Genomic DNA, 15,063 nt, shown 5'->3' on the forward strand with positions numbered 1-15,063 from the left:
CCAGCGCTTAGTACAGTGCTCTGCACACAGTAAGCACCCAATAAATAAGATTGACTGACTGCCTGTCTGACTGACTACACTCACTCTTTCAGAGAGCTCATCTACCCACATGGCCTGATTATCTCATTTAAGCTCACAGCATCCCCATCCCACCTTGCCTACCTCAGCCTCTTCTCCAGCCTCCCTGCCTCCAGCCTCTCCCCTTTCTAATCTCAACTCCATGCTGCTGCTGCTGAAGGGATCAACTTCCTGAAGCGTCACTCAGGCCCATGTCACCCTCCAGTGGTTTCCTATCTCCCTCCACAACAAGCAGCAACTCCTCATTCCCCATGGGTTCTTACTCTTGGCTCTAGGCTATAAGGACCTTGTGGGCAGAGAATGTGTTTACAAGTCTTCATCATCATCATCATCAATCGTATTTATTGAGCGCTTACTATGTGCAGAGCACTGTACTAAGCGCTTGGGAAGTACAAATTGGCACCATATAGAGACAGTCCCTATTCAACAGTGGGCTCACAGTCTAAAAGGGGAAGACAGAGAACAAAACCAAACATACTAACAAAATAAAATAAATAGAATAGATATGTACAAGTAAAATAAATAAATAAATAAATAAATAGAGTAATAAATATGTACAAACATATATACATATATACAGGTGCTGTGGGGAAGGGAAGGAGGTAAGAAGGGGGAATGGAGAGGGGGACGAGGGGGAGAGGAAGGAAGGGGCTCAGTCTAGGAAGGCCTCCTGGAGGAGGTGAGCTCTCAATAGGGCCTTGAAGGGAGGAAGAGAGCTAGCTTGGCGGATGGGCAGAGGGAGGGCATTCCAGGCCCGGGGGATGACTTGGGCCGGGGGTCGATGGCGGGACAGGCGAGAACGAGGTACGGTGAGGAGATTAGCGGCGGAGGAGCGGAGGGTGCGGGCTGGGCTGGAGAAGGAGAGAAGGGAGGTGAGGTAGGAGGGGGCGAGGGGATGGATGGACAGCCTTGAAGCCCAGGGTGAGGAGTTGGACTCACCCGAGTGCCTATTACAGTGCTCTGCAAACAGTAAATGCTCAATCAATGCCATTGATTGATTGACTGAAGGGCTTGCACCACCTTTCCCCATTTTCCCCCTGCATCCCCTCACACACTACTCCCCAGTTTATACTCTTGGCTTCTCCTTCTAATAACCCCTCACTCTGGCTCCCGACTCTTTGCTTCATGCGAAGGTTGATAGGCAACCACTGGAGGTTTTTGAGGAGGGGAGTAACGTGCCCAAACTCCTCCCGATTGGCTTCCAAGCTGTCCATCACCTTGCCCTCTCCTACCTCACCTCCCTTCTCTCCTTCTCCAGACCAGCCACACAAACCTCTCCTCCGCCTCTAACCTGCTACGAATCAAGCAAAACCTCCTCACTCTCGGCTTCAAGGCTCTCCAATCACCTCACCTCCCTTCTCTCCTTCTCCAGCCCAGCCTGCACCCTCCACTCCTCTGCCGCTAATCTCCTCACCGTACCTCGTTCTCGCCTGTCCCGCCATCGACCCCCGGCCCACATCCTTCCCCTGGCCTGGAATGCCCTCCCTCCCAGAATCTGCCAAGCTAGCTCTCTTCCTCTCTTCAAAGCCCTACTGAGAGCTCACCTCCTCCAGGAGGCCTTCCCAGACTGAGCCCCCTTTTTCCTCTCCTCCTCCCCATCACCTCTGCCCTACCTCCTTCCCCTCCCCACAGCACTTGTATATAACTGTACAGATTTATTACCCTATATTACTTGTACATATTTACTATTCTATTTATTTTGTTAAAGATGTGCATATAGCTATAATTTATTCTGACAATTTTGACACCTGTCTACTTGTTTTGTTTTGTTGTCTGTCTCCCCCTTCTAGACTGTGAGCCCGTTGTTGGGTAGGGACCTTCTCTATATGTTGCTGACTTGTACTTCCCAAACGCTTAGTACAGTGCTCTGCACACAGCAAGCACTCAATAAATACGATTGAATGAATGAATGAATGAACCTCCTCACTGTGCCTTGTTCTCGCCTGTCCCGCTGTCAACCCCTGGCCCACGTCCTACCTCTGGCCTGGACTGCCCTCCCTCCTCACATCCGCCAAACTAGCTCTCTTCCCCTCTTCAAAGCCCTACTGAGAGCTCACCTCCTCCAGGAGGCCTTCCCAGACTAAGCCCCCCCTTTACCTCTGCTCCTCCTCCCCTCCCCATCACCCCTACTCCCTCCCTCTGCTCTACCCCCCTCCCCTGACCACAGCACTTGTGTATATTTGTACATATTTATTAATAATAATAATAATGGCATTTATTAAGTGCTTACTATATGCCAAGCGCTGTTCTAAGCACTGGGGAGGTTACAAGGTGATCAGGTTGTCCCACAGGGGATTCACAGTCTTAATCCCCATTTTCCAGATGAGGTAACTGAGGCCCAGAGAAGTGAAGTATGAAGTATGAGGCGAGCGCGGGGGGACGGGGACCAGCCGCCGCCGCCGCCGCCGCTCTCAGCATTTAGAGCAGTGCTTGACCAATTGTCTGGTCTCTCACTGTCGAGTCGTCGCCAACCCGTAGTGACTCCACGGACATGTCTCTCCCAGAGCTCCCCATCTCCACCCGCCGTCGTTCTGGCAGCAGATCCGTAGATTTTCCTCGGTAAAAATCCGGAAACATTTGACCACTGCCGCCTTCCGTGCCGTCAACTGGAGTCTCCGACCTCGACCATCTCCCGCGCCGCTGCTGCCCAGCACGGAGTGAAGACGGAGCGGAGCGGATTCTCTCCCTGAACCTGGACGGCCGGCCCCACCTCCAAGCTGGCGATGTCAAGGGTGCCGAGCCCCCCGCCTCCGGCAGAGATGTCCAGCGGGCCAGTCGCAGAGAGCTGGTGCTACACCCAGATCAAAGTGGTGAAATTCTCCTACATGTGGACCATCAATAACTTCAGCTTCTGCCAGGAGGAAATGGGTGAGGTCATCAAGAGCTCGATGTTCTCGTCGGGAGCCAACGATAAACTGAAATGGTGTTTGCGCGTGAACCCGAAAGGGCTGGATGAAGAAAGCAAAGATTACCTGTCGCTCTACCTGCTGCTGGTCAGCTGCCCGAAGAGCGAGGTGCAAGCCAAGTTCAAATTCTCCATCCTCAATGCCAAAGGAGAAGAGACCAAGGCCATGGAGAGCCAGCGAGCCTACCGATTCGTGCAGGGGAAAGACTGGGGGTTCAAGAAATTTATTCGTCGAGATTTCCTCCTGAACGAGGCCAACGGGCTCCTTCCTGACGACAAGCTGACACTGTTTTGTGAGGTGAGCGTGGTGCAAGACTCGGTGAACATCTCCGGCCAGAACACCATGAACATGGTCAAAGTGCCCGAGTGCCGCTGGCGGACGAACTGGGAGGCCTCTGGGAGAACTCACGCTTCACTGACTGCTGCCTGTGCGTGGCCGGCCAGGAGTTCCAGGTGCACAAGGCCATCCTGGCAGGTAGGGATGCTCCGGGGAGCCCGGCCCCGAGGAGTCTGCTGCCCGCCAGTTGGCGGGGGCCGGTGGCCACGTCGGGCGAGGCCTTGACCGCAGGCTCTGGGATTGACCCTGGCAGCTATTGAGGGGGATGGGGGAGCGGGCCCCAGCTTCCCATTGCCACCCGTTCCCCGCGGTCGCGGGGTCTTCTGGATCCGTGCCTGGATCCGTGCCTCCAGACCCCACCCCGGCAGCCCCCAGGGCAGCGCTGGCTGGAACGACGACTGTCCCCAGGGGAGCCCCGCCTCCGCTGACCATCTTCCCAGACTGAGCCTCTTCCTTCCTCTCCCCCTCTCCATCCCCCCCCATCTTACCTCCTTCCCTTCCCCACGGCACCTGTATATATGTATATATGTCTGTACATATTTATTACTCTATTTATTTTTCTTGTACATATCTATTCTATTTATTTTATTTTGTGAGTATGTTTGGTTTTGCTCTCTGTCTCCCCCTTTTAGACTGTGAGCCCACTGTTGGGTAGGGACTGTCTCTATATGTTGCCAACTTGTACTTCCCAAGCGCTTAGTACAGTGCTCTGCACACAGTAAGCGCTCAATAAATACGATTGATTGATTGATTGATTGATTGAAGTGACTTGCCCAAAGACACCCAGCTGACAAGTGGCGGAGCCAGGGTTTGAACCCATGACCTCTGACTCCAAAGCCCATGCTCTTTCCACTGAGCCACGCTGCTTCTCTGATATTACTTTATTTTATTAATGATGTGTATATATCTATAATTCTATTAATCTATTTTAATGGTATGGATGCCTATCTACTCGTTTTGTTTTGTTGCCTGCCTCCCCCTTCTAGGTTGTGAGCCCGTTGTTGGGTAGGGATTGTCTCTGTTGCCGAATTGTCCTTTCCAAGTACTTAGTACAGTGCTCTGCACACAGTAAGTGCTCAATAAATATGATTGAATAAATGAGCGAATGAATGAATGACTCTCCCATTGTTCCCCCCAGCCTGGAACTCCCTCCCTCCCCAAATCTGCCAGACCACCACCCTTCCCCACTTTAAAGCCTCCTGGAATCCCACCACCTCAGGGAATTCATGCACCCCATCACATCAACCCCACCCTTCGCACATGCTTGTTTTATTCCTCTCCTCTGTACTTTTATGCATTTGGATATTTCAATCTGTTTGCTCCTGTCTCCATTTACTCAGTTATTAGCTGGTGGAAGTGAAAGGGTGAGGAAAGGAGGAGGCCACTGAGGTGCCTTGTTCCCTGGAGTTCCCCAGGAGGTCTAGGGGGGTCATGTTTAGACTGTGCGCCCACTGTTGGGTAGGGACTGTCTCTATAAGTTGCCAACTTGTACTTCCCAAGCGCTTAGTACAGTGCTCTGCACACAGTAAGCACTCAATAAATATGATTGATTGATTGATTGATTGGGGAGCAAGGTGGCTCCCATCTCCCCAGGCCCCCAAGCCATTTCTCTGGGCCTTTACTACTCCCAGGGCAGCAGGGGAGGAGGGCCACAAGAGCCAAGGCCAAGGTCAGCTTGGCCCCTAACCTGCTCTACCGTTGCCTGAAATAGCTGCACTTTGGGGATTATCCCTGCTCAGCCCCCTCCCTCCTTCCCGCTCTGCCTCCCTCCCAGGGCCATTTATAGAGGTCCTGGCTCACTGTGTGCCAGATCAGGCTGGGGCAGACCAGTGGCCCAACGAGAAGCTGCCCGGCAGGGCGGGACGTGGGCAGATCGCAGGCCGGACGTGGGCAGGACTCCCGCGGGCAGGAGATATGGGCAATAACGGCAGCGCCACCGTAGACGACCTGCAGGCCGTGGAGATCCACCACTGGTACAAGAAGTTCATGACGGAGTGTCCGTCGGGCCAGCTGACCGAGCACGAGTTCAAGCAGTTCTTTGGGCTGCGCGGGCTGGACCCGGAGGCCAACAGCTACATCGAGCAGATGTTCCGCACCTTTGACATGAACAAGGTATCCCGTGGGGCCCACAGGCGGCCCTCTCCCCCACCGGACTGCCACCTGAGAGGGGGCAGGGCCACGGCCGGCCGAAAGGCAGAGGGGTGGGTGGGGTGACCTGGGTGGGGGCCCTGCTGGCCCAGGAGGCCACGGCCCCTCGGAGGCCAGTCCCCCCACCTTGATGCTGGCCACAGCCAGGAGTCTCCGGCCCTGGCCCTGCCTCTGCAGAGGACAGAGCCCAGAACCACCACGGCAGGCAGAGGGAGGAGGGAAGGGCGGGAGAGGCCACCTGCCTAAATCCAGGCAGCAGCGCACATTCCTGTCAAGAAGAAGGTTAATTCCAGCCCAGCACAGAGTCACTCTGGCAGGGTCTATCTCCGGGATCACACATGAGGCTGGCCTGGCCCACCTCCTCCCCACCCCATTGGAGGGGAGAGGAGTCTCTGCTCCTCCATCCTTCCCGAGTCAATGCCACCACTCCAGAGCACGTGAGATTTGGGAGAAGAAGCAGTGTGGCTCAGTGGAAAGATCCCGGGCTTGGGAGTCACAGGTGGTGGGTTCTAAGTCACTTCACTTCTCTGTGCCTCAGTTCCCTCATCTGTAAAATGGGGATTAAGACTGTGAGCCCCACGTGGGACAAGCTGGACCCCAGTGCTTAGAACAGTGCTTGGCATCTAGTAAGCACTTAACAAATACCATCATTATTATTATTATTAGAGGAGGAGATGGGTGTGTCCCTGTCTGTGGCCCCCCAGGGTCACAGTGTCCCCACCTGTGACCCCAGAAGTCACAATGTCCCCTGCCTGTGACCCCAGGTTGGATATAGGGGGTGGATGTGTACCCATCTATGAATCCGGGGACAGACGTAGCCCCTGCCTGTGACCCTTGGGGTAGATGTATTCCCCGCCTGTGACTCCAGGGGTAGATAATAATAATAATTATTATCATTATTATGACATTTATTAAGTGCTTACTATGTGCAAAGCACTGTTCTAAATGCTGGGGAGGTTACAAGGTGATCAGGTTGCCCTTCGTGGGGCTCACAGTCTTAATCCCCATTTTACAGATGAGGTAACTGAGGCACAGAGTAATTAAGTGACTTGCCCAAAGTCACATAGCTGACAATTGGCGGAGTCGGGACTTGAACCCATGACCTCTGACACCAAAGCCTGTGCTCCTTCCACTGAGCCACGCTGCATCTCTGTGTCCCTGCTTGTGTCCTCAGAGCTGGATCTATCCCCCAACCCGGGATCCCAGGGATGAATGTCTCCCCACCTGTGACTCCAGGGGCAGTCATGTTACCGCCTGTGGCTCCGGAGCAGGTGTGTCCTACTGACACCCTGGGGTCAACCGTGTCCCTGCTTGTGACCCCGGGGTGGACATATCACCTGCCTGTGACCCCAGGGGTGGACATGTCCCACTGTGACCCTGGGGGCAGATGTATTCCCCACCTGTGACCCTACCGGCAGCCTTGTCCCCACTTGTGACCTCAGGGGAGGGCGCATCCCCCACCTGTGACCCCGGGAGCGGACATGTGCTGCCGTGACCCCGGTGGGGGACGTGTACCATAATCCTGATCCCGGGTGCGTCCCTGCTCATAGGACGGCCACATCGACTTCATGGAGTACGTGGCAGCCCTGAGCCTGGTCCTCCGGGGGAAGATGGAGCAGAAGCTGCGCTGGTACTTCAAGCTCTATGACGTGGATGGCAACGGCTGCATCGACCGGCACGAGCTGCTCAACATCATCAAGGTACCTCGCTGGGGGTGACCCTGACCTCTGACCCCGTGCCCCCAGGAAGCCCAGCTCCAGCCCTCCTACTGTAGAGCCCAGATTGCCCCAACCCTGGCCCTCTGCCACCCGGTCGAGCAGAGCCTGGGACCCCAGGGTCGACTCCCAAACCCTGACCTCTGACCCCAGACCCCTGGGAAACCTGGCTCCAGCCCCAGTCCTTTGCCAATCCAACCGAGCAGAGCCCAGAGCCCAGGGGAACTGAACCCCTCCCGGGGGCACCAGCAGTCATTCATTCAATCGTATTTATTAATAATAATAATAATCAATCAATCAATCAATTGTATTTATTGAGCACTTACTGTGTGCAGAGCACTGTACTAAGCGCTTGGGAAGTACAAGTTGGCAACATATAGAGACAGTCCCTACCCAACAGTGGGCTCACAGTCTAATAATAAAATAATAATAATGGCATTTATTAAGCGCTTACTATGCGCAAAGCACTGTTCTAAGCACTGGGGAGGTTACAAGGTGATCAGGTTGTCTCATGGGGAGCTCACAGTCTTAATTTCCCATTTTACAGATGAGGGAACTGAGGCAGAGAGAAGTTAAGTGACTTTCCCAAAATCACACAGCTGACAATTGACAGAGCTGGGGTTTGAACCCATGACCTCTGACTCCAAAGCCCAGGCTCTTTCCACTGAGCCATGCTGCTTCTCTTTATTGAGCGCTTATTTATTTATTGAGCGCTTACTGTGTGCAGAGCACTGTACTAAGCACCTGGGAAGTACAAATCGGCAACATATAGAGATGGTCCCTATCCAACAACGGGCTCACAGTCTAGAAGGGGGGAGACAGACCAAAAAAACCAAAAAAACAAGTAGATAGGTGTCAAAACCATCAGAAAAAATAGAATTATATCTATATACACATCATTAATAAAATATAGTAAATATGTACAAATATATACAAGTGTTGTGGGGAGGGGAAAGGGCTAAGGCAGAGGGAGGGGGGGTGATGGGGGAGGGGAAGAAGAGGAGAGGAAAAAAGCGGGGGCTCAGTCAGGGAAAGCCTCCTGGGGTAGGTGCGCTCTCAGTAGGGCTTTGAAGGGAGGAAGAGAGCTAGTTTGGTGGATGTATGGAGGGAGGGCATTCCAGGCCAGAGGAAGGATGTGGGCCAGGGGTCAACGGTGGGACAGGCGAGAAAGAGGCACAGTGAGGAGGTTAGCGGCAGAGAAGTGGAGTGAGCGGGCTGGCCTGTAGAAGGAGAGAAGGGAGGTGAGGTAGGAGGGGGCGAGGTGATGGACAGCCTTGAAGCCGAGAGTGAGGAGTTTTTGCTTGATTCGAAGGTTGACATGCAACCACTGGAGATTTTTGAGAAGGGGAGTGACATGCCCAGAGCGTTTCTGTACAAAGATAATCCGGCAGCAGAGTGAAGTGTAGACTGAAGCGGGGAGAGACAAGAGGATGGGAGATCAGAAAGGAGGCTGATGCAGTAATCCAGCCGGGATAGGATGAGAGACTGAACCAGCAAGGTAGTGATATGGATAGAGAGGAAAGGGTGGATCTTGGCGATGTTGTGGAGGTGAGACCGGTAGGTTTTGGTGACGGATTGGATGTGTGGGGTGAATGAGAGAGCAGAGTCAAGGATGAAACCAAGGTTGCGGGCTTGTGAGAAGGGAAGGATGGTAGTGTCATCTGCAGTGGCGGGAGATTCAGGGAGAGGACAGGGTTTGGGAGTGAAGGTAAGGAGCTCAGTCTTGGACATACTGAGTTTTAGATGGCGGGCAGGCATCCAGATGGAGATGTCCTGAAGGCAGGAAGAGATACAAGTCTGGAGGGAGGGAGAGAGAACCAGGGTGTGGGGGGCGGCAGGGGAGAGATGTAGATTTGGGTGTCATAAGTGTAGAGATGATAGTTGAAGTTGTGGGAGCGGATGAGTTCCCCAAGGAAGTAAGTATAGATAGATAACAGAAGGGGACCAAGAACTGACCCTTGAGAAACCCCTACAGTAAGGAAATGGGAGGGGGAGGAGGAGCCCGTGAAGGAGAAGACTGAGAATGAACGGCCAGAGAGATAAGAGGAGAACCGGGAGAGGACAGAGTCTGTGAAGCCAAGGTTGAATAGTGTGTTGAGGAGAAGGGGGTGGTCCACAGTTTCGAAGGCAGCCGAAAGGTCAAGGAGGATTAGGATAGAGTAGGAGCCATTGGATTTGGCAAGAAGGAGGTCATTGGTGACCTTTGAGAGGGCAGCTTCGGTGGAGTGAAGGAGATGGAAGACAGGTTGGAGGGGTTCTAGGAGAGAGTTGGAGTTGAGGAATTTGAGGCAGCGAGTGTGGACGATTCATTCTAGTAGTTTGGAAAGAAAGAGTAAGAGGGAGATAGGGCGATAACTAGAAGGGACAGTGGGGTCAAGAGAGGGTTTTTTTAGGATGGGGGAGATATGGGCCTGTTTGAAGGCAGAGGGGAATGAACCAGCGGAGAGTGAGCGGTTGAAGATGGAAGTTAAGGAGGGGAGGAGGGAAGGGGTGAGAGTTGTCATAAGATGAGAGGGAATGGGGTCCGAAGCACAGGTGGATGGGGTGGCACTTGAGAGGAGGGAGGAGATCTCATCTGAAGATACTGCTGGGAAGGATGGGAGAGTAGCAGAGAGGGTTGAGAGCCGGGCGGGGGATGAGGAAGGGGGAGGGGTGACGTTGGGGAGCTCAGACCTGATGGTGTTAATTTTACTAATGAAGTAGGAGGCCAGATCACTGGGGGTGAGGGATGGAGGAGGGGGAGGAACAGAGGGCCTGAGGAGGGTGTTAAATGTCTGGAACAGCTGAGGGGGGTGATGGGCATGGGTGTCAGTAAGGGAAGAAAAATAGTTTTGTCCGGCAGAGGAAAGGGCAGAGTTAAGGCAGGAAAGGATAAATTTAAAGTGGTGACAAGTTACTGGACCCAGACCCGGAATTCAACTCCAGGCGTGGCTGCCTGGACCCAGGCCTGGGTCCCCCGGTCCTCTCAGATCTGGCCGGCCCCCACGTGCCATGGGTCAGTTCAGATCCCCACTGTGCCGGGGGCCGGAGTCTCCACATCCCGGGGTTCTCAGGGCTCCAAGCCCCCAACCCTGTGCCCGCAGGCGATCCGCGCCATCAATGGCTGTGAGCACGAGACCAGCGCTGAGGAGTTCACCAACCGTGTGTTTGACAGAATCGACATCAACGGCGACGGTGAGGCCCCTGGGCAGCTGCAGCTCGGAGCCGGGTGGTGGCTTCCCGATGTTGGCTGAGGCTGGGGCCAGGCATGTGGGGGCTGGCCTGGTGGCCGGGCCCGGGCCGGGGCTGGGCCAGGGGGATGGGGCTGGGCTGGGGCCACAAAAAGTGGGGCTGGGGACTGAGCTGGCCTGGAGGATGGAGCTGGGGGCTGGGGCCAGGCTGGGTGGGGCCGGACTAGGGGCTGGGGCTGAGCTGACCTAGGGGATGAGGCGGGGGGCTGGGGCTGGGGCTGAGGGATGGGGCTGGGCAGGCTCTAGGGGATGGGATTGGGCTGGGACCAGGTGAAGTGGGGCTGGCCCAAGTACTGGGCTGGGGCTAGGGCTGGGAACTGGGCTGACCTGGGTTATGGGGCTGAGGGCTGGACCTGGGCTAGGTCTAGGCTGACCTGGGGGGATAGGGCTGCATAAGGGCCAGGCATGGTGGTGTGGCCTGGCCTGAGGACTTGGCCTAGGCTGGGAGAGGGCCAGGGACTGGGCTGGCCTGGGGGATGGGGCTGGGCTGGAACTGGGCTGGCTTGGGGGATGGGGCTGGGCTGGAACTGGGCTGGCCTGGGGGATGGGGCTGGGCTGGAACTGAGCTGGGGCTGGGGGCTGGGCCTGGGCTAGCCTGGGAGATGGGGTTGGGCTGGGGCCAGGAGGGGAAGAGCTGGTATGGGGATTGGACCTGGGCTGGGGCTTGGGCTGGGCTGGGCTGGGGATGAAGCTGGGGCTGGGCTGGACTTGTTGGAGATGGAGCTGGGGCCGGGGCTAGGGCGGGAGCTGGGCAACACCAGATTCAATCCCTGCCCCAGAGGGGCAATCAGGGACAATAACCAGTGGACGTTGGCCAAGGCTCTTGGTGGTGCCCAGCCCCGTGGGGGCGGCGGGCCGGTCACTGACCCGGCTGGGTCCGGCAGGTGAACTGTCCCTGGAGGAGTTTGTGGAAGGGGCCAAGCTGGATGAGGAGTTCATGAGTGTGATGATGAACAGCCTGGACCTGACCCACATCGTGGCCATGATCGACCAGCGGAGACACAGCATCTAGGCCTCGTGGCCGGGGGGTAGGGTGGGCTGGGCTGGGCTGGGCTGGGGACGGGGGGCGGCTGGGATTGGGGGTCAAGCTGGAGGAGCAGTTCATGAGTGGGGAACAGCCTGGACCTGACCCACACTGTGGCCGTGATCGACCGGCTGAGACACAGCGTTATAAGTTCTGCAGCCAGGGGGTGGGCTGGGCTGAGCTGGGGTGGGGGGCAGGGGGCAGGGGGCAGGGGGCTGGGGGCTTTAGGAGGAGCCGGGGGAGGCTGGGATTGGAGGAGCTCGGGAAGGGGCCAAGCTGGACGAGGAGTGCATGAATTTGATGATGAACAGCCTGGACCTGACCGACATCATGGCCATGATCGACCGGCAGAGACACAGCGTGGCTGGAGTGGGGCTGGGGGTGGGGAGGCGAGGGGTAACTGGGGCGGGGGGCCAGGCAGGACAGGACAGGGCAGGGGGCGGGGAGCAAACTGGCACGGGGAATGGGCTGGGTCAGGGGTCCCCCAGAGTCTGGCGTGGGTGGGAGGTGAGCCTTGGTCGGAGGCCGGACTGCTCACTTGGACTCCAGGGAGATGTCAGATGGACCCCCAGACCCCAGGACCTGGCTGAGCTGAAGTCAGAGACTAAGTCCATGGCCCTGGGCCCGGCAACGGCCTCTGACCTAGCCCTAGCCCCAGCCCCTGGCCCAAGCCCCAGACCCAGGCCCCTGTTCCTGTCCCGAGCCCTGGCCCTAGCCCAGTCCCAAACCCAGCCCCAGCCTCAATCTCCCGCCCCTAGTCCCAGCCCCAGATTCCCACCTGAGTCAAACCTCAGAAGCAAAAGAGGAAGCTGTCCCTCCCTGCTCTCCCCCCATCTGCCTGCCTACCTGCCTGCCTGCCTGTCTGTTCATCTGTGCCAGTCTGTCTGTCTGTACCTACCTGCCTGTCTGCTTGTCTGTCTGTCCTGGTCTGCCTGTGCCTGTCTGGCTGTCTGTGCCATCTGTCTGCTCCTGCCTGCCTGCTTGCCTGCCTGCCTGCCTGCCCATCTGCCTGTCTGGGGCTGCTCCATCAGTCCCCTGCAGTCCAGCCTGTCCTCCCCAGGGAAGGGTCTCCAGACTTGGACCAGACAGTCTTGCTTGGTGCCCCAAGGCAGCGGAGAGTGGAGCTGGGGATGGTTGCCTCCCCAAGATGGGCACCTCCCCGCGGCAGGTGCCTCCCTGGGGTGGACACCCCACCCCAGACGGATGCCTCCCCCAGGATGGACTCCTTTCCCGGAATGGATGCCCCCCACTGGATGTATGCCCTCCCCCCCTCTCCCGGATGGATGACTGCTCAGTATGGGTGCCTCCTCAGAGGCGGGAGATATAGGCCTCCCCCCAACATGGATGCCTCTCCCAGGAGTTATGCCTCCTCCGGGATGGACACTTCCCCCAGTCAGGCACCTCTCCTGGGATGTACCCCCCCCGCCCCCCCCCCCGGATACCACCTCCCTGGCCGAGAGCAGTGGGCAGTGTAGGGAGTGGAACAAGGGAACATTCTGCCAGTTTGGTTGCTTCTGCTGCTGCTGCTACTGCTACTACCCTGGCCTTGGTGGCCAGCACAGCTGAGTCTTGAAGGAGGTGTCACAGGGGAGGTCCCACAGGTGAGGCACCACAGAAGAGATGCCACAGGTAGGCATCACAGGCAAGACACCATAGGGAGGTGCTATAGGTGAGGCACCACAGTGAGGCACCTCAGAGAGGTACACGGAAGATGTGATGAGGCTGTGAGCCGTGTCTTCTCACCTCCACTCCCCTGGGTTGGGTAGAAGCCACTAGAGGATGAGGGGCTCAGCTTGGGGTGGGGGGGGGGTGGGGGGCAGAAAAAGTTGGAGTGGGATGGTAGGCACTGAACACTGGTCCCTGAGGAGAGACTAGGCCATGGCCAGGTGGTAAAGGCCAGCCGGGGTTAAGCGGATGCTGTGGATGGTGGGGAGGGGGGGCAGGGCTGGGGAGACAGCCAGCAGGGGAGCCCTGTCAGTAGGTAGGGAAAGGCCAAGCCCCGGGATGGTGGACAGTCAGTCTCATGGGAGGGTGGCGTTGGGGTCAGGGAGAATGGCCAGGGCAGGGACAGCACAGAATCTGTGGGCCAGGAGCTCAGCCCCACAGCAGCACAGGGTGGACCAGTGGGCCAAGTGGTCGCCACCAGGGGCAGGTAGTGCTGATGGCACATGGTGCCCGGGGTTGCCAGCGGGCTGCCCAGCAAATCAGCAGCAGGCAAGGTCCAGCTGCAGCCACTCACCCAGAGATCCGGGAGGCACGAGGCTGGGGATGACATCATGGGATATCTCCAAGGGATGTGCACAGCTCAGGATACTATGGACAAAGCCAGAGATCACTGCAGTCACAACGCTCAGCACAGTCATGCTCATCAGGACCACAAAAAGGGCAGACGTGTTCAGCTGGACTTCAAACAGTGTAACCGTGAACAGTACAATCACCCCAACGGGACCACGAACAACAGACCCACAAATGTCGGGACCATGAACGGCAAAGATATGCTCACCAGGACCACAAACAGCAGTGGCCCTCTCGACCAGACCTTGACCAATGTGACCATGAATAGTATGACCATGCCACCGAGACCACGAACAATAAAACCAAAAATGCCGGGACCACAGATAGCATGAACATTCTCACCAGGATCACGAACAGCACAGCCAAGTTCAGCCGGACCTTGAACAAAGTGACCAAGAGCAGTATGACCAACCCACCAGGACCACAAATAACAAAACCACAAATGCTAGGATCATGCACTGCACAATCACACTTACAGAGAGCTTGGACAGCACAGCTGCATTCGGCTGGACCATGAATGATGTGACCATGAACAATATGACCACACCAACGGGACCACGGACAGCAAAACCACAAACATCAGGGCCACAGTCAGCACAGCCACGATCACCAGAACTAAGGACAGCACAACCACATTAGGCCGAACCTTGAAAAATGTGGCAGCCATGAGCAGTGTGATCATCCCACCAGGACCACGGACGGCAAACTACAAACATCGGGACAAGGAACAACAAAACCACCAACACTGGGTCCGTGAACAGCACAGACACAATTGCTTGGACCACATACCGTACAGACATGCTCACCGGGGCCACTGAATAGCACAGCTACTTTTGTCTGGACTTGGAACAGTGTGACCGTAAACAGTACGGCCACCCCACTGGGACCACAAGAGCATAACCACAAACACCGGAACCTGAACAACAAAAGCACGGATGCTGGGACCACAAGCAGCACAGACATGCTCACCGGGAACACAAACAGCACGGAGGTACTCTTTGGGACCATACTCGGCACGGGCGTGATCACCGACAACGCACTGGGCAGGACCATTGACAACAGGACCACTCACAGTGGTGGAGGACAGGGGCACCGCTAGCTCCCGAGTCCGGCTCTCCCTCCACACAGGGTAATGACCATCGGTGCAGACTTCCCAAAGACCCCCTCACAGAACTGGCCCAGCACACAAGGTCATCTGACTGATCCCCCATCTCTAGGCAAGGCAGGCCCTCCCCTACCCCAAACAGATCTCTTGGGCTGAGACCCCACTGATCCTCACTCTGTCCCCAGCTTTCACTCTGCCTCCTGAGCCCCTTCCAGAGGGAGTCATG

The 15,063-nt window shown here is 56.5% G+C and overlaps 1 protein-coding gene and 1 pseudogene across 1 annotated transcript; both read left to right on the forward strand.

Moving 5' to 3' along the window:
• Positions 1-2,669: 2,669 nt before the first annotated feature.
• LOC119931545 lies at positions 2,670-3,580 on the forward strand (annotated as a pseudogene).
• A 1,654-nt stretch (positions 3,581-5,234) lies between these two features.
• Positions 5,235-11,425, forward strand: LOC119933103 (guanylyl cyclase-activating protein 1-like). The gene is made up of 4 exons (XM_038752405.1): positions 5,235-5,432; positions 7,019-7,168; positions 10,267-10,357; positions 11,298-11,425. Exons 1-4 carry the CDS (start codon positions 5,235-5,237, stop codon positions 11,423-11,425), a joined length of 567 nt encoding a protein of 188 aa, XP_038608333.1.
• Positions 11,426-15,063: the final 3,638 nt, after the last annotated feature.

This window comes from Tachyglossus aculeatus, chromosome 1, assembly GCF_015852505.1.
Source record: "Tachyglossus aculeatus isolate mTacAcu1 chromosome 1, mTacAcu1.pri, whole genome shotgun sequence".
Classification (NCBI taxonomy): Eukaryota; Metazoa; Chordata; class Mammalia; order Monotremata; family Tachyglossidae; genus Tachyglossus; species Tachyglossus aculeatus.